Below are 20684 nucleotides of genomic sequence, written 5' to 3'. Positions count from 1 at the left end.
TGAATAAAATCTTGTGCAACCATTGAAGGCGTTTCTTTTTATTCTGCAGACCAGCCTGGACAGAAAAACTGAAGTTTTCTTCGTCTTTCCTATAGAGCAGCAAATACCGGATTTCCTACAACTACCAGATGAAGGTGGGAGAAATATGTATTACTATATTGATGTTTGGAGTAGAATAGATCAGGGGTGACCTAAGTGTGGCTTTTTATTTCAGAATAATGACTTTTTATCTCCTAATAAAATAGATTAAGAGTGCAGAGAATCATTTGGCCACACCAAGTGTGTGTGTGTGTGTGTGTGTGTGTGTGTGTGTGTGTGTGTGTGTGTGTGTGTGTGTGTGTGTGTGTGTGTGTGTGTGTGTGTGTGTGTGACAATCATTGCTACTTTTTTACTTTTTAACTTTTTAACAAGTCGCCACCTCATCACAGAGCCAGAAAGAAAGTCATAATTATGAAATACAAAGTTGAAATTTTGAGATTAAAAATGCATGATCACGAGATTCAAAAAAAAAAATCGAAATTATGAGCTAAAAAATATAATTACGAGATTTCAAAAATCGAAATGATGAGATAAAAAGTCATTATTTCGAAAAGTCGAAATTATGAGACAAGAAAGTCGAAACTATGAGGTAAAAAGTCATAATTAGGTGATAAAAAAATACTTTTTATTTCATAATTATGACTTTTTATCTCATAATGATGACTTCTTTAAATCCTATTTTCGACTTTTTATGTCATAACAATGTTTAACCATTGGCTATTTTTTTTAGTGGCGAAAACGGGCTTCCATATCTAAACGCAGAAAGAAAGTCCATCCATCCATCCATTTTCTACCGCTTGTCCCTTTCGGGATCACGGTGGGTGCTGGAGCCTATCTCAGCTGCATTCGGGCGGAAGGCGGGGTACACCCTGGACAAGTCGCCACCTCATCACAGAGCCAGAAAGAAAGTCATAAATATGAAATACAAAATTGAAATTATGAGATTAGAAATTCATAATCACGAGATTTAAAAAAAAAGAAATTATGAGACAAAAAAAATGATAATTATGATATTAAAAAAAATCGAAATGATGAGATAAAAATTCAGTATTTTGAAAAGTCGAAATTATGAGACAAGAAAGTCGAAACTATGAGGTAAAAAGTCATAATTAGCTGATTAAAAAAAATATTTATTTCATAATTATGACTTTTTATCTCATAATAATGACTTTTTAAAATCATAATTACGACTTTTTATGTCATAACTATGTTTTACCATTGGCTATTTAAAAAATTGAAAAAAATTTAAATTATGAGACAAGAAAGTCGAAACTATGAGGTAAAAAGTCATAATTATGTGATAAAAAAAAAAAGTTTTTATTTCATAATCATGTCTTTATCTCATAATAATGACTTTTTAAAAATCATAATTACGACTCACGAGATTAAAAAAAATCGAAATTATGAGATAAAAAATATAATTACGAGACTTTAAAAAATCTAAATTATGAGATAAAAAAAATCATAATTATGAGATTTAAAAAATCGAAATTGTGAGATGAAAAGTCATTATTTCGAAAAATCGAAATTATGAGACAAGAAAGTCGAAACTATGAGGTAAAAAGTCATAATTAGGTGATTAAAAAAATACATTTTATTTCATAATTGTGACCTTTTTATCTCATAATAATGACTTTGTAAAATCATAATTACGACTTTTTATGTCATAACTATGTTTTACCATTGGCAATTTCAAAAATTTAAAAACATTTTAAAAAAATTGAAATTATCAGATTAGAAAGTCATAATCACAAGATTTTAAAAAATCGCAATTATGAGATAAAAATATAATTACGAGATTTGAAAAAAATCGAAATTATGAGATAAAAAATTCATAATTATGAGATTTAAAAAATCGAAACTGTGAGATGAAAAGTCATTATTTCGAAAAGTCGAAATTATGAGTCAAGTCGAAACTATGAGGTAAAAAGTCATAATTATGTTTGATGGATTGATTGAGACTTTTATTAGTAGGTTGCACAGTACAGTACATATTCCGTACAATTGACCACTAAATGGTAACACCCCAATAAGTTTGTCAACTTGTTTAAGTCGGGGTCCACTTAAATTGATTCATGATACAGATATATACTATCATATATACTATCATCATAATACAGTCATCACACAAGATAATCACATTGAATTATTTACATTATTTACAATCAGTGATAAAAAAAAAAACTTTTTATTTCATTATCATGACTTTATCTCGTAATGATGACTTTTTTAAAATCATAATTACGACTTTTTATGTCATTACTATGTTTTACCATTGGCTATTTTTTTAGTGGCGAAAACGGGCTTCCATATATCCAAACGCAGAAAGAAAGTCCATCCATCCATCCATTTTCTACCGCTTGTCCCTTTCGGGATCGAAATTGTGAGATAAAAAATCATTATTTCGAAAAGTCGAAATTATGAGACAAGAAAGTCGAAACTATGAGGTAAAAAGTCAGAATTATTTGATTAAAAAAAAAATAATTTAAAAACCTTTTTATTTCATAATTATGTTTTACCATTGTATGTCTTTTTCTGTGGCGTAAACGGGCTTCCATATCTAAACGCATTATTTGAAAACAAGAAAACAGAAGTGGTCCCTTTAAATGTGTTCCCGGAAGTACGTCTCATCACTTCCGGTTCGGTGTGCCCTGTCGCTGATAGTTCTCTTTACAGTATTTCTGCCTTTCAGGGCAACTAAACTCTAAAACTATCAACTGCAACTATTTTTGTAACATATGTGTGACTTTAAAACTACTACCGCAGTCGGTAAAAAGTGTGGGAGAATACGTGACGATGACCGCTGACGAGACTGGTGAGTTTACGCACCGTTGTTTTTTTTTTATCAAACTAGTCCGACTCATTTTTTAATATTCCTGTCAGTTCTCGTTGACAACACGGTGTAAGCCTGCATGTGTATGTCAACAATAGAACGAGCTAAATGTGTGCAAAATGTAAAAAGATCAACATTATGAAGAAATGTGTGCAAAGAGATTTCAAGTGGCTTGTGCAGCCCTTTGAGACACTCGTGATTTAGGGCTATAAAAGTCAAAACATTGATTGAAGTGAAACATGTTGTGTCTGCAGCCTGTTTCCAGAGAAACGCTTGCAATTGAGGCCAAGAGGGAGATGCAGGACAACTTGAAGATGATGGCAGACATGATCCTGCTCTGTGCCACCTTGGCCTTGTCCCTCTTCTTCTGGATGCTGTCCCTCACCATCAGCGTCTACTCAGGTGAATGTCCAATCAACAACCTCACTTCGCCGTGGCATCAAATCAATCGCTCAAGCAGGGATGGGGGATCGTCGGGTTCTCGTGCTCCTCCGTGGCTCCACCCGGAACATTCCCAGACGTTCCTCAAGTCCTTTTAAAAAGTAGACCCTTCTTTACAGTCAGGCGCTTGCTGCTGAATGATCTTCATTTATGTGCCGTGGAGCTGCAGCACAATGAGCCTTTCATGGGTGTCTGCTCGGACGTAAAGAGCGGGAAGTGGAACACATGATCCTCAGTTCAGGCCGAGATGTTCTTCTCTGTCCATGCTGGTTGGCTTTTTCAGGAATCCCCGCCACGACCATTTGCATCGCTATTGGCGCGTGACTAATACGTTGATATGGGCGCGAGTGTTGTTGTAAACCGATTATCCAGCTGTCGAGGGACGATTCGATTCAGAATTCAAACAGACTCTCCACTGTGTGTTATTTGGTATACTAATTACAACTAGAACATTCCAGCGGAAATTTTGATGCTATCTGTGCCCTGGACCTTCTGGCCGGGGGTCGCCGGAAGCCGCCATACTTTTAAGATGGTGCCCAGTGTCTGAATCCAAGAGTTTTAGGTGTAACTGTACCAGTGACGTGCGGTGAGGTTCATGTCAGGTGAGGCACTGACTTCATCACAGTCAGATTTACAAACATATGAACCCTAAAGAGTATCTTATTCACCATGTGATTGGCAGCAGTTAACGGGTTATGTTTAAAAGCTCATACCAGCATTCTTCCCTGCTTGGCACTCAGCATCAAGGGTTGGAATTGGGGGTTAAATCACCAAAAATGATTCCCGGGCGCGGCGCCGCTGCTGCCCACTGCTCCCCTCACCTCCCGTGGGGTGATCAAGGGGATGGGTCAAATGCAGAGGACAAATTTCACCACACCTAGCGTGTGTGTGACAATCATTGGTACTTTAACTTTAAATGGTAAATGGGTTATACTTGTATAGCGCTTTTCTACCTTCAAGGTACTCAAAGCGCTTTGACACTATTTCCACATTCACCCATTCACACACACATTCACACACTGATGGCGGGAGCTGCCATGCAAGGCGCTTACCAGCAGCCATCAGGAGCAAGGGTGAAGTGTCTTGCCCGAGGACACAACGGACGTGACTAGGATGGTAGAAGGTGGGGATTGAACCCCAGTAACTAGCAACCCTCCGATTGCTGGCACGGCCACTCTACCAAAGTCGCCACGCCGTCCCCCGGCGTGGCGGGGGGACACATACATACACATACACATGCAAACTGTAGCACACAAAAAAGCACATTCAACAAAAAAAACGTTATTATGGTCTTACCTTTACTTATAAATGAAGTCCATGCGCCGCTCCTTCTGAACAAAAGCATCAATAACTTGTTTATAGAAGTCTTCCTTATCTTTCTTCAGTTTTAAAAGTCTCTCTGTCTCGATGGAGATCTTCCTTTAATTATTACCTCCTGCTTCCATTGAAAGTCCAGTTTAGAAAACGGTTTTATTTTACATATGTAATCCTCCATGTTAAAAGTCCAGGCGAGGGGGAAAAATAAACGATCGCTAACTGTTACTGCTTGTTGTCACTTCTTCTGCAGCCGAGTAGTTGCAAAAATGATCCCTGGGATCACTAGCGCCCTCTACCACCATGAGGCGGGATTACTGCGAGCCTCAGCCAGTGCGTCTTCGCAGCCGTTTTATGATTGCTCAGCACAAGAAATACGTTACACACATACAGTTGTTGACAAAATACACTGTACATTATATACCTCAGCTAACTCAACTATGGAAATGTATAATATCATTCATATGCAAACCCCGTTTCCATATGAGTTGGGAAATGGTGTTAGATGTAAATATAAACGGAATACAATGATTTGCAAATCATTTTCAAGCCATATTCAGTTGAATATGCTACAAAGACAACATATTTCATGTTCAAACTCATAAACTTTTTTTTTTTTGCAAATCATTAACTTTAGAATTTGATGTCAGCAACACGTGACAAAGAAGTTGTGAAAGGTGGCAATAAATACTGATAAAGTTGAGGAATGCTCATCAAACACTTATTTGGAACATCCCACAGGTGAACAGGCTAATTGGGAACAGGTGGGTGCCATGATTGGGTATAAAAGTAGATTCCATGAAATGCTCAGTCATTCACAAACAAGGATGGGGCGAGGGTCACCACTTTGTCAACAAATGCCTGAGCAAATTTTTGAACAGTCTAAGAACAACCTTTCTCAAGCAGCTATTGCAAGGAATTTAGGGATTTCACCATCTACGCTCCGTAATATCATCAAAGGGTTGAGAGAATGTGGAGAAATCACTGCAGGTAAGCAGCTAAGCCCGTGACCTTCCATCCCTCAGGCTGTACTGCATCAACAAGCCACATCAGTGTGTAAAGGATATCACCACATGGGCTCAGGAACACTTCAGAAACCCACTGTCAGTAACTACAGTTGGTCGCTACATCTGTAAGTGCAAGTTAAAACTCTCCTATGCAAGGCCAAAACCGTTTATCAACAACACCCAGAAACGCCGTCGGCTTCGCTGGGCCTGAGCTCATCTAAGATGGACTGATACAAAGTGGAAAAGTGTTCTGTGGTCTGACGAGTCCACATTTCAAATTGTTTTTGGAAACTGTGGACGATGGTCCTCCGGACCAAAGAGAAAAAGAACCATCCGGATTGTTCTAGGCGCAAAGTGTAAAAGTCAGCATGTGTGATGGTATGGGGGTGTATTAGTGGCCAAGACATGGGTAACTTACACATCTGTGAAGGCGCCATTAATGCTGAAAGGTACATACAGCTTTTGGAGCAACATATGTTGCCATCCAAGCAACGTTACCATGGACGCCCCTGCTTATTTCAGCAAGACAATGCCAAGCCACGTGTTACATCAACGTGGCTTCATAGTAAAAGAGTGCGGGTACTAGACTGGCCTGCCTGTAGTCCAGACATTGAAAATGTGTGGCACCTGCAATGTGAGAAGGGAGACCCCCGGACTGTTGAACAACTTAAGCTGTACATCAAGCAAGAATGGGAAAGAATTCCACTTCAAAAATGTGTCTCCTCACTTCCCAAACCTTTACTGAGTGTTGTTAAAAGGAAAGGCCATGTAACACAGTGGTGAACATGCCCTTTCCCAACTACTTTGGCACATGTTGCAGCCTTGAAATTCTAAGTTAATTATTATTTGCAAAAAAAAAAAAAGTTTATGAGTTTGAACATCAAATATGTTGTCTTTGTAGCATATTCAACTGAATATGGCTTGAAAAGGATTTGCAAATCATTGTATTCTGTTTATATTTACATCTAACACCATTTCCCAACTCATGTGGAAACGGGGTTTGTAGCAATACGGTCTCACTGCGCAGCAGGCCAGCAGTTAGCCGAGTCATTGCGCAATCCATGGCGTGCCTCAACTGGCTGGTGATCACCGCAAGTCTTCTCAGTATTTGAACGGCAAATGTGAAAATTCTGCGATTTTGAATAAAAATAATCTAAAACTGGTGAAGTTAAATGGAAAATAACTTTATAGTATAATCACTGGATACATATAACAATTTAATTAATTTTTTTTCTTTTTACATTTTTTTTTCTTTCCATGATGGCAGGTGAGGCCCCGCCTCCCCTGCCTCACCTGCCTCACCTGCCTCCCCTGCCTCCCCCGCCTCACCTGCCTCCCCTGCCTCCCCTGCCTCCCCTGCCTCACCTGCCTCCCCTGCCTCACCTGCCTCACCTGCCTCCCCTGCCTCCCCCGCCTCACCTGCCTCCCCTGCCTCACCTGCCTCCCCTGCCTCCCCTGCCTCACCTGCCTCCCCTGCCTCACCTGCCTCACCTGCCTCCCCTGCCTCACCTGCCTCACCCACCTCACCCGCCTCCCCTGCCTCCCCTGCCTCCCCTGCCTCACCTGCCTCACCCACCTCACCCGCCTCCCCCGCCTCACCCGCCTCCCCTGCCTCACCCGCCTCCCCTGCCTCACCTGCCTCACCTGCCTCACCCGCCTCCCCTGCCTCACCTGCCTCACCCGCCTCACCCGCCTCCCCTGCCTCACCTGCCTCACCCGCCTCCCCTGCCTCCCCCGCCTCACCTGCCTCCCCCGCCTCACCCGCCTCCCCTGCCTCCCCTGCCTCACCCGCCTCACCCGCCTCACCCGCCTCCCCTGCCTCACCCGCCTCCCCTGCCTCACCTGCCTCCCCTGCCTCACCCGCCTCCCCTGCCTCACCCGCCTCACCCGCCTCCCCCGCCTCACCTGCCTCACCCGCCTCACCCGCCTCCCCTGCCTCCCCCGCCTCACCTGCCTCCCCTGCCTGCACGTCACTCAACTGTACAAAGTTAAAGTGCCGAGGATTGTCACACACACACACACTAGGTGTGGCGAAATTATTCTCTGCATTTGACCCATCACCCTTGATCACCCCCTGGGAGGAGAGGAGAGTAGTGAGCAGCAGCGGTGGCCGCGCCCGGGAATCATTTTTGGTGATTTAACCCCCAACTCCAACCCTTGATGCTGAGTGCCAAGCAGGGAGGTAACGGCTCCCATTTTTATAGTCTTTGGTATGACTCGGCTGGGGTTTGAACTCACACTCTAACCCATACTTGTTGCCAACCCTCCCGATTTTCCGGGAGACTCCCGAAGTTCAGTGTACCTCCCAAAAATCTCCCTGGGCAACTATTCTCCCGATTTTCACTCGGACAACATCATTAAGGGCATGCTGTGATGGCTCTGTCTTTAGTGTCCTCTACTACACTCTACACTCTACAACACTCTACAACTCTACAACACTCTACAACTCTACAACACTCTACACTCTACAACTCTACAACACTCTACACTCTACAACTCTACAACACTCTACACTCTACAACTCTACAACACTCTACAACTCTACAACACTCTACACTCTACCACTCTACAACACTCTACAACACTCTACACTCTACAACTCTACAACACTCTACACTCTACAACTCTACAACTCTACAACACTCTACACTCTACAACACGTGATGGCACTGTCTTTAGCGTCCTCTACAACACTCTACACTCTACAGCTCTACAACACTCTACACTCTACAACACTCTACACTCTACAACTCTACTACACTCTACAACTCTACACTCTACCACTCTACACTCTACAACTCTACAACACTCTACACTCTACCACTCTACAACACTCTACACTCTACAACTCTACAACACTCTACACTCTACAACACGTGATGGCACTGTCTTTAGCGTCCTCTACAACACTCTACACTCTACAGCTCTACAACACTCTACACTCTACAACTCTACAACACTCTACACTCTACAACTCTACAACACTCTACACTCTACACTCTACACTCTACACTCTACAACACGTGATGGCACTGTCTTTAGCGTCCTCTACAACACTCTACACTCTACAACTCTACAACACTCTACAACTCTACAACACTCTACACTCTACAACTCTACAACACTCTACACTCTACAACACTCTACACTCTACAACTCTACAACACTCTACACTCTACAACTCTACAACACTCTACACTCTACAACTCTACAACACTCTACAACTCTACAACTCTACAACACTCTACAACTCTACAACACTCTACACTCTACAACTCTACAACACTCTACACTCTACAACACTCTACAACACTCTACACTCTACAACTCTACAACACTCTACAACTCTACACTCTACAACTCTACAACACTCTACACTCTACAACACTCTACACTCTACAACTCTACAACACTCTACACTCTACAACTCTACAACACTCTACAACTCTACAACACTCTACACTCTACAACTCTACAACACTCTACACTCTACAACTCTACAACACTCTACACTCTACAACACTCTACACTCTACAACTCTACAACACTCTACACTCTACAACACTCTACAACACTCTACACTCTACAACACGTGATGGCTCTGTCTTTAGCGTCCTCTACAACACTCTACACTCTACAGCTCTACAACACTCTACACTCTACAACTCTACAACACTCTACACTCTACAACACTCTACACTCTACAACTCTACAACACTCTACACTCTACAACTCTACAACACTCTACACTCTACAACTCTACAACACTCTACACTCTACAACTCTCTACACTCTACAACACTCTACACTCTACAACTCTACAACACTCTACACTCTACAACTCTACAACACTCTACACTCTACAACTCTACAACACTCTACAACTCTACAACTCTACAACACTCTACAACTCTACAACACTCTACACTCTACAACTCTACAACACTCTACACTCTACAACACTCTACAACACTCTACACTCTACAACTCTACAACACTCTACACTCTACAACTCTACAACACTCTACACTCTACAACTCTACACTCTACAACTCTACAACACTCTACACTCTACAACACTCTACACTCTACAGCTCTACAACACTCTACACTCTACAACACTCTACACTCTACAACTCTACAACACTCTACACTCTACAACTCTACACTCTACCACTCTACACTCTACAACTCTACAACACTCTACACTCTACCACTCTACAACACTCTACACTCTACAACTCTACAACACTCTACACTCTACAACACGTGATGGCACTGTCTTTAGCGTCCTCTACAACACTCTACACTCTACAGCTCTACAACACTCTACACTCTACAACTCTACAACACTCTACACTCTACAACTCTACAACACTCTACACTCTACACTCTACACTCTACACTCTACAACACGTGATGGCACTGTCTTTAGCGTCCTCTACAACACTCTACACTCTACAACTCTACAACACTCTACAACTCTACAACACTCTACACTCTACAACTCTACAACACTCTACACTCTACAACACTCTACACTCTACAACTCTACAACACTCTACACTCTACAACTCTACAACACTCTACACTCTACAACTCTACAACACTCTACAACTCTACAACTCTACAACACTCTACAACTCTACAACACTCTACACTCTACAACTCTACAACACTCTACACTCTACAACACTCTACAACACTCTACACTCTACAACACTCTACACTCTACAACTCTACACTCTACAACTCTACAACACTCTACACTCTACAACACTCTACACTCTACAACTCTACAACACTCTACACTCTACAACTCTACAACACTCTACAACTCTACAACACTCTACACTCTACAACTCTACAACACTCTACACTCTACAACTCTACAACACTCTACACTCTACAACACTCTACACTCTACAACTCTACAACACTCTACACTCTACAACACTCTACACTCTACAACACTCTACACTCTACAACTCTACAACACTCTACACTCTACAACACTCTACACTCTACAACACTCTACACTCTACAACACGTGATGGCTCTGTCTTTAGCGTCCTCTACAACACTCTACACTCTACAACTCTACAACACTCTACACTCTACAACACTCTACACTCTACAACTCTACAACACTCTACACTCTACAACTCTACAACACTCTACACTCTACAACTCTACAACACTCTACACTCTACAACTCTACAACACTCTACACTCTACAACACTCTACACTCTACAACTCTACAACACTCTACACTCTACAACTCTACAACACTCTACACTCTACAACTCTACAACACTCTACAACTCTACAACTCTACAACACTCTACAACTCTACAACACTCTACACTCTACAACTCTACAACACTCTACACTCTACAACACTCTACAACACTCTACACTCTACAACTCTACAACACTCTACACTCTACAACTCTACAACACTCTACACTCTACAACTCTACACTCTACAACTCTACAACACTCTACACTCTACAACACTCTACACTCTACAACTCTACAACACTCTACACTCTACAACTCTACAACACTCTACAACACTCTACACTCTACAACTCTACAACACTCTACACTCTACAACTCTACAACACTCTACACTCTACAACTCTACAACACTCTACAACTCTACAACTCTACAACACTCTACACTCTACAACTCTACAACACTCTACACTCTACAACTCTACAACACTCTACACTCTACAACTCTACAACACTCTACACTCTACAACTCTACAACACTCTACACTCTACAACTCTACAACACTCTACACTCTACAACTCTACAACACTCTACAACTCTACAACTCTACAACACTCTACACTCTACAACTCTACAACACTCTACACTCTACAACTCTACAACACTCTACACTCTACAACTCTACAACACTCTACACTCTACAACTCTACAACACTCTACAACTCTACAACACTCTACACTCTACAACTCTACAACACTCTACAACACTCTACACTCTACAACACTCTACACTCTACAACTCTACAACACTCTACACTCTACAACTCTACAACACTCTACACTCTACAACTCTACAACACTCTACACTCTACAACACGTGATGGCTCTGTCTTTAGCGTCCTCTACAACAATGTTTTGCAACCTTTTTTGAGCCGAGGCACATTTTTTTTCATTTAAAAAATCCAAAGGCACACCACCAGTAGAAATCATTAAAATATGAAACTCAATATTGACAATAAAAAGTCGTGGGATATGACTTTAAAGCATAACCAAGCATGCATCACTATAGCTCTTGTCTCAAAGGAGGTGTACTGTCACCAGCTGTCACATCACACCCTGACTTATTTGGACTTTTTTTGCTGTTTTTCTGTGTGTAGTGTTTTACTTCTTGTCTTGCGCTCCTATTTTGGTGGCTTTTCCTGTTTTGTTGGTATTTTCCTGTAGCAGTTTCATGTCTTCCTTTGAGCGATATTCCCCGCGCCTGCTTTGTTTTAGCAATCAAGAATATTGTAGTTGTTTTTATCCTTTTTTGTGGGGACATTGTTGATTGTCATGTCATGTACGGATGTACTTTGTGAACACCGTCTGCTCCACACGCTGTAAGTCTTGGCTGTCGTCCAGCATTCTGTTTTTCTTCACTTTGTCGCCAGTTCAGTTGTAGTTTGGTTCTGCATAGCCTTCCCTAAGATTCAATGCCTTTTTTTTTTAGGGGCACTCACCTTTTGTTTATTTTTCAGTTCAAGCATTAGACACCTTTTTACCTGCACGCTGCCTCCCGCTGTCTTCTGAAAAATTGTGATGACGATTAGCTACCTGCTGCCACCTACTGATATGAAAGAGTATTACACGGTTACTCTGCCGACACTCAACAACAACACATCATTTGCAGACTAATTACTGGTTTGCAAAAAATGTTATACCCCAAATAGGTGAAATTAGATCATCTCCCACGGCACACCAGACTGTATCTCACCGCACACTAGTGTGCCGCGGCACAGTGGTTGAAAAACACTGCTCTACAACCTGTCAACGCGTCTGCTTTTTCACCATACAAACAGCGTGCCGGCCCAGTCACATGTTGTATGCGGCTTGTGCAGACACACAAAAGTGACTGCAAGACATACTTGATCAACAGCCATACAGGTCACACTGAGGGTGGCCGTATAAACAACTTTAACACTGTTACAAATATGCGCCACACTGTGAACCCACACCAAACAAGAATGACAAACACATTTCGGGAGAACATCCGCACCGTAACACAACATAAACACAACAGAACAAATACCCAGAATCCCTTGCATCCCTAGCTCTTCCAGGACGCTACATTATACACCCCCGCTACCACCAAACCCCCACTCAAAAGGTGTATGGCTGCAAAAATAGAGGGGAAAAAAAAGTGTAAAATTGGATGAAAAACTTTGCATGCTTTGTTTACGCATGCGAGGAGCTGTTTGCGCTCTCCTTGCACCCTCCTTGCACCCTCCTTACACCCTCCTTGCACCCTCCTTGCACTCTCCTTGCACCCTCCTTGCACCCTCCTTGCACCCTCCTTGCACCCTCCTTACACCCTCCTTGCACCCTCCTTGCACTCTCCTTGCACCCTCCTTGCACCCTCCTTGCACCCTCCTTGCACCCAGCGCTATGGGGATCGCGGCTGGACATTCCCTTGGAACTGCGGAAAAAGCGCCGGGGATGGCATGCAGGCACAAAGATGAAGGAGCGTTTTTCTTTTATTAGGAACAATTTCCCTTGTGGATCAATAAAGTTTGTCTAAGTATAATGCTTAAGTTAGCTTGCCAGCATGCTAACAGTTAACAAATGTCTCATACCAAGTTATATGAAATGTAAACGGTTGCAAAACGGACTCAAAAAGTTAGCTTGTGTCACATACCAAGTTATACCACTCTAAGGTGTATGGATGGGGAATTAGAGTAAAATGTGTAAATGTTTTTGTTTTTTTAAATTTAATGTTAGCTACGGGCCACTGCTGCTGCTCACTGCTCCCCTCACCTCCCAGGGGGTGATCAAGGGTGATGGGTCAAATCGTAGGCCACCTACTCAGTGGCCTAGTGGTTAGTGTCCGCCCTGAGGTGGGTAGGTTGTGAGTTCAAACCCCGGCCGAGTCATACCAAAGACTATAAAAATGGGAGCCATTACCTCCCTGCTTAGTACTCAGCATCAAGGGTTGGAATTGGGGGTTAAATCACCAAAAATGATTCCCGGGCTCAGCCACCGCTGCTGCTCACTGCTCCCCTCACCTCCCAGGGGGTGAACAAGGGGATGGGTCAAATGCAGAGGACAAATTTCACCACAGCTAGTGTGTGTGTGACAATCATTGCTACTTTAACTTGAACTTAACAGAGTAATATGTGTCACATACCAGGGTAAATGACTGTAGGGTAAACGTTTGCAAAATTAGCTCAAAAAGCTCGCACTTTAATGGTAGCATGCTAATGTTAACATGCTAACAGTTAGCTCGTTTCACATACCAAGTTATATGACTGCAGGGTGTAATAATGATAAATGGGTTATACTTGTAGAGCGCTTTTCTACCTTCAAGGTACTCAAAGCGCTTTGACACTATTTACACATTCACACACACATTCACACACACATTCACACACACATTCACACATTCACACACACATTCACACACACATTCACACACTGATGGCGGGAGCTGCCATGCAAGGCGCTAACCAGCAGCCATCAGGAGCAAGGGTGAAGTGTCTTGCCCAAGGACACAACTAGGATGGTAGAAGGTGGGGATTGAACCCCAGTAACCAGCAACACTCCGATTGCTGGCACGGCCACTCTACCAACTTCGCCACGCCGGAATCAAAGAAAAAAAAGTGTAAAATTTACTTTTTTCAGAAGAGGTTAGAAAGGATCCTTCTGGTTGCATGCAGATAGCCGATAAACATCCGAATAAAAATTGATTCTTATAAAAAAAAAAATATATATATATATATATATATATATATATATATATATATATATATATATATATATATATATTTTGTTTTAAATCGATGTTTGAAAACTAAGAATCGATTTGGAATTGGGTCTTTTTTTTTTGTGCACCCCTAATGAAAGTTACCAACGTGGACCCCGACTTAAACAAGTTGGAAAACCTTATTGGGGTGTTACCATTTAGTGGTCAATTGTACGGAATATGTACTTCACTGTGCAACCTACTAATAAAAGTTTCAATCAATCAATCAATCAATGATTGGGTTAGCAACCTTGTGTGTGTCTCTGTGCAGGAACGCTGCAGCCGGTGTCGCCATGGCGATGGTTGACCTCCATCCTGGTCCCCCTGGTGCTGACCATCCGAGCCCTGAATAGACGCAGCTTGGACCGCTCGGGGGCTCTGGGAGGTGCGTGTTTAAAAAGTCCCGCAGCTTCTCTTGTCGTCGCGTGACGTCTTCTGTGTGTCAGCAGCCATGTTGGTGGGCTTTGTGTTGACCATGGCCAACTTCAGCTTCTTCTCTTCGCTGCTGGTTTTCTTCTTCACCTCCTCCAAACTCACCCGCTGGGGGGAAGCACAGAAGAAGAAAATAGACGCAGAGTACAAAGAAGGTATGTGATTGTGTGTGTGTGTGTGTGTGTGTGTGTGTGTGTGTGTGTGTGTGTGTGTGTGTGTGTGTGTGTGTGTGTGTGTGTGTGTGTGTGTGTGTGTGTGGGGGTGTGGGGGTGTGTGGGCAAGTCTTACATGGTGTGTCACCTCAGGGGGGCAGAGGAACTGGGTCCAGGTCTTCTGCAATGGCGGCGTCCCCACAGAACTGGCGCTGCTCTACATGATCGAGGTCAGTGGCGTGGAAAAGTTCTTTGTGCGCCCTTCCACGGTGTGGTCATGTGGCTGCCTCCTTCCAGGTGGGTCCGGGTGAGATCCCCATCGACTTCGGCCGGCAGTACACGGCCTCCTGGATGTGCTTGTCTCTGTTGGGGGCGCTGGCCTGCAGCGCGGGCGACACCTGGGCCTCGGAGCTGGGGCCCGTCCTCAGCCAATCGCAGCCCAGACTCATCACCACCTGGCAGGAGGTCCCAGCAGGTGAGACTTGAACCAACCTGTCCCGAGTCGCGGGAGGGTTCCTCACGTCCGCTTCTGCTCTCCAGGAAAGGCAGTACTATGAAGCAGGATTAGTTTATCCAGGATCATTTCAGCATTAAGTACAGAAATGAAGTACTAAAAAGCAAGATTTGTTTATGAAGGACAGTTTGAGAATCAAGTTCAGACGTAAGGCTCTACAAAGCAACATTTTTTTAATCCAGGATAATTTGTGCATTAAGTGTAGATATGCAATACTACAAAGCATGAGTTGTTTATCCAGGATAGTTTGAACATTAAGTGCATGCATGCTGCAGGATTTGTGTTGATCAACAATAGTCTTGAGCATTAAGTACAGAAATGCAGTACTATGAAGCAGGATTTGTTTATCCAGGATAGTTTGAACATAAAGTACACATATGCAGTACTACTAGTAGGATTTGTGTTCATCCAGGATCATTTGAGCATTAAGTACAGAAATGAAGTACTAAAAAGCAAGATTTGTTGATCAAGGACAGTTTGAGAATGAAGTACAGATATAAGGCTCTTCAAAGAAAAAAAATGTATCCAAGATCATTTGTGCATTAAGTATACAGTAGATATGCAGTATTACAGAGCATGAGATGTTTATCCAGGATAGTTTGAACATTAAGTACATGCATGCTGCAGGATTTGTGTTGATCAAGAATAGTCCTGAGCATCAAGTACAGAAATGCAGTACTATGAAGCAGGATTTGTTTATCCAGGATAGTTTGAACATAAAGTACACATATGCAGTAGAGATGGCCGATAATATCGGCATGCCGATATTATCGGCCGTTATATGCATTAAAATGTAATATCGAAAATTATCGGTATCGTTTTTTTTATTATCGGTATCGTGTTTTTTTTGTTTTTTTTATTAATTAAATCCACATAAAAAAACACAAGATACACTTACAATTAGTGCACCAACCCAAAAAACCTCCCTCCCCCATTTACACTCATTCACACAAAAGGGTTGTTTCTTTCTGTTATTAATATTCTGCTTCCTACATTATATATCAATATATATCAATACCGTCTGCAAGGGATACAGTCCGTAAGCACACATGATTGTGTGTGCTGCTGCTCCACTAATAGTACTAACCTTTAACACTTAATTTTACTCATTTTCATTCATTACTAGTTTCTATGTAACTGTTTTTATATTGTTGTACTTTCTTTTTTATTCAAGAAATTTTTTTAAATTTATTTATCTTATTTTATTTGATTCATTTTTTTAAAAAATTACCTTATCTTCACCATACCTGGTTGTCCAAATTAGGCATAATGTGTTAATTCCACGACTGCATATATCGGTTGATATCGGTATCGGTTGATATCGGTATCGGTAATTAAAGAGTTGGACAATATCGGAATATCAGATATCGGCAAAAAGCCATTATCGGACATCCCTAATATGCAGTACTACTAGTAGGATTTGTGTTTATCCAGGATCATTTGAGCATTAAGTACAGAAATGAAGTACTAAAAAGCAGGATTTGTTTATGAAGGACAGTTTGAGAATCAAGTTCAGACGTGAGGCTCTACAAAGCAACATTTTTTTAATCCAGGATAATTTGTGCATTAAGTGTAGATATGCAGGACTACAAAGCATGAGTTGTTTATCCAGGATAGTTTGAACATTAAGTACATGCATGCTGCAGGATTTGTTGATCAAGAATAGTCTTGAGCATTAAGTACAGAAATGCAGTACTATGAAGCAGGATTTGTTTATCCAGGATAGTTTGAACATAAAGTACACATATGCAGTACTACTAGTAGGATTTGTGTTCATCCATGATAACTTGAACATTAAGTACTAAAAAGCAAGTTTTTTAAATCAAGGACAGTTTGAGAAGTACAGATGTAAGGCTCGACATAGCAAAAATGTTTAATCCAGGATCATTTGTGCATCAAGTACAGAAATGCAGTACTATGAAGCAGGATTTGTTTATCCAGGATAGTTTGAACATAAAGTACAGATAAGGCTCTACAAAGCAACATTTTTTATCCAGGATAATTTATGCATGAAGTATAAATATGCAGGACTACAAAGCATGAGTTGTTTATCCAGGGTAGTTCGAACATGCATGCAGTACAGCTATTAGTATTAGTGTTGATCCCACCTCACAGAAGTGTTCCTCACGTCCACTTGTGCTCTCCAGGAACCAACGGAGGTGTCACTCACGTCGGACTGGTCGCCAGCTTCCTGGGTGGGCTGTCTGTGGGCGTGGCCTACTTTGCCACCCAGCTGCTATTCGTCAGCGACCTTCACCTGGCCGACCCACAGTGGCCCCTGGTGGTGTACGCCGGCATGGCGGGTCTTCTGGGCTCTGTCCTGGACTCCTTCCTGGGGGCCAAGATGCAGTACTCCGGTACTACACACCTTTGTGTTTTAAACCGCCAAGCATCCTCTCACGCTCACTTCCTGTCTTTGCTCAGGTTACGACTCCAACATTGGGAAGGTGGTGAGTTACCAGTCAACCAGCACGCGGTGGATAAGTGGAAAACCCATCCTGGACAATAACGCTGTCAACCTGTTCTCCTCACTCATCATCGCACTCATCCTGCCAGGGTTGGCGATGGGGGTGTGGCCACGCTAGGAGCTTTTGTTTTGAAAAGCAGACTTATGTGAAAATACAGAGTTCACTCGAGGTTTTAGCGTGTTCTTACTCCAAGTGATCCTTAGATGGCACCGGGGAAGCTTCTCTTCATTGCAAACATTGTGGACATCTTTTCTCTACATTAATACAAAAAAAGATGTTTTAAATATAACAATTACTGTATTGTTATTCTTATTCATAATAACAGTAATTGGATTATATTGATGACTAGGAAAAAGAGTCCAATGAGCAAGTTGACTTTGACAATGTACTTCTGTTTTTTTTTTCTTATTTATTTAATTCTTCGTGAGAGAAAAAGGCACTAAAACAAAGTGGGAGAGTGACATTGCCTTCATAGAAAGTATACACACACACACACACACACACACACACACACACACTAAAAGAGGATGAACAACCTGCAAATATACTTGGGAGCTGATTGTTTTGTGAGAGATTTACTATGTTTTCCTTCTCAATAAATAAATGAACAGCAAAGTCATCAATGTGATTATCTTTGCAAAAATGATGAAGTGAAACTAAACTTATTAAACATACTTTCATTGTGCACAGCTGCAAAGTCGTACTTACATTTGCTATGAAAATAATAGTTTGTAAACAAACACTGCCACTGTTAGGAGGGAGGGTTCCAAACAAGAAAATATATCTTATTTGGAACCTTTAATATGTTGCTAGGTGGTACCTCGCTTGTTGTTACAGTATGATTCGCTTTCAGCATGAATCAGTTTTAGTGTCATTCGCTTTCAGCATGAATCAGTTTTAGCGTCATTCGCTTTCAGCATGAATCAGTTTTAGTGTCATTCGGTTTCAGCATGAATCAGTTTTAGCGTCATTCGGTTTCAGCATGAATCAGTTTTAGTGTCATTCGGTTTCAGCATGAATCAGTTTTAGCGTCATTCGGTTTCAGCATGAATCGGTTTTAGCATGAATCGGTTTTAGCGTCATTCGGTTTCAGCATGAATTGGTTTTAGTGTCATTCAGTTTCAACATTATTCGTTTTTAGTGTGATTACATTTTAGTGTGATTCGGTTTTAGCGTGATTCGGTTTCAGCATAATTTGGTTTTCGAATGACTACATTTCAGCGTGATTCGGTTTTAGTATGTTTACATTTTAGTGTGATTCGGTTTCAGCATAATTTGGTTTTCAAATGACTCAATTTCAGTGCGATTCGGTTTCAGTCTGACCCAATCAGGTTTTAGTGGGATTCAGTTTGAGCATGACTTGGTTTTCACATGATTACATTTCAGCGAGATTCGGTTTTAGTAGGATTTGATATCAGTATGATTCATTTTCAGCATGAATCCGTTTTAGTTTCATTGGTTTCAGCATGAATCCGTTTTAGTGTCATTCGCTTTCAGCATGAATCAGTTTTAGTGTCATTCGCTTTCAGCATGAATCGGTTTTAGCATGAATCGGTTTTAGTGTCATTCAGTTTCAGCATTATTCGTTTTTAGTGTGATTCGGTTTTAGCGTGATTCGGTTTCAGCATAATTTGGTTTTCGAATGACTACATTTCAGCGTGATTCGGTTTTAGTATGTTTACATTTTAGTGTGATTCGGTTTCAGCATAATTTGGTTTTCAAATGACTCAATTTCAGTGTGATTCGGTTTCAGTCTGACCCAATCAGGTTTTAGTGTGATTCAGTTTGAGCATGACTTGGTTTTCACATGATTACATTTCAGCGAGATTCGGTTTTAGTAGGATTTGATATCAGTATGATTCATTTTCAGCATGAATCCGTTTTAGTTTCATTGGTTTCAGCATGAATCCGTTTTAGTGTCATTCAGTTTCAGCATGAATCGGTTTTAGTGTCATTCGGTTTCAGCGTGATTCAGTTTTAGTGTCATTCGGTTTAGGGGTGATTCGGTTTTTGGCTGTCTGGAACACATTCATGATTACTTATGGAAAATTTGCTTCGGTTTTCTTACGATTTCTGTTTTAACGGAAGGATTTCCCAACAAAAAGTGAGGTACCACCGAGTTTAGGTTGTTTTTGTTACGTTTGCAGGAGATAAAAGTGTCTCCAGCCTAAAGTCGCTGAGCTTTCATTCTGGAGTGTTAGGGGTTTGAACAAAGGTCAAAGGCTACAAGCCACCGGGATGATCTACGAGCTCATCCTCTTGCGCTCCACAGGGGAGGAGGCGTGGCCTCCTGACGTGAGCGCCCGGAAGGAGGAGTCACAGTTGGTCTTTGTAGAAGCCCAGCTTGGCCAAGGACATTTCCCTGCGGAGCTGCATCACCTCCCAGAACATCTGCTCGGCTGAACAAACATCTCCACTGTCAGAGCCATCTTTCTCATCATATTGACCGCTGAAATATATACA

At 41.8% G+C, this 20684-nt stretch overlaps 2 protein-coding genes across 10 annotated transcripts in view; one reads left to right on the top strand and one right to left on the bottom strand.

Moving 5' to 3' along the window:
• Window positions 1-18858, top strand: tmem19 (transmembrane protein 19). Of its 3 annotated transcripts, none has more exons than XM_062066627.1 (8): window positions 1-134; window positions 3127-3274; window positions 14927-15040; window positions 15102-15242; window positions 15393-15469; window positions 15537-15714; window positions 17901-18110; window positions 18178-18858. In XM_062066627.1, the coding sequence occupies exons 1-8, from the start codon at window positions 129-131 to the stop codon at window positions 18336-18338; spliced, it is 1035 nt and encodes a 344-aa protein (XP_061922611.1). In that variant the 5' UTR covers window positions 1-128; the 3' UTR covers window positions 18339-18858. The 3 variants fall into 3 exon arrangements, with proteins under 3 accessions (XP_061922611.1, XP_061922612.1, XP_061922613.1); XM_062066628.1 differs by having other exon boundaries at window positions 3-134; window positions 15105-15242; window positions 18178-18856; XM_062066629.1 differs by lacking the exon at window positions 1-134 and adding an exon at window positions 2658-2854 and having other exon boundaries at window positions 18178-18856.
• The window catches only part of rab3ip (RAB3A interacting protein (rabin3)), a 17321-nt gene continuing 15461 nt past the window's right edge, over window positions 18825-20684 (bottom strand). For all 7 annotated transcript variants that reach the window (XM_062066620.1, XM_062066624.1, XM_062066619.1 and 4 more), the window contains one exon: window positions 18825-20620. In XM_062066620.1, the coding sequence (XP_061922604.1) occupies window positions 20538-20620 (83 nt within the window). In that variant the 3' untranslated portion in view covers window positions 18825-20537. The remainder of the gene's footprint in view (window positions 20621-20684) is intronic.

This window comes from Entelurus aequoreus, linkage group LG12, assembly GCF_033978785.1.
Source record: "Entelurus aequoreus isolate RoL-2023_Sb linkage group LG12, RoL_Eaeq_v1.1, whole genome shotgun sequence".
Lineage (NCBI taxonomy): Eukaryota > Metazoa > Chordata > Actinopteri > Syngnathiformes > Syngnathidae > Entelurus > Entelurus aequoreus.
Note: the sequence above shows the minus strand (reverse complement) of the source record. Positions and strands in the feature narration are given on the sequence as shown.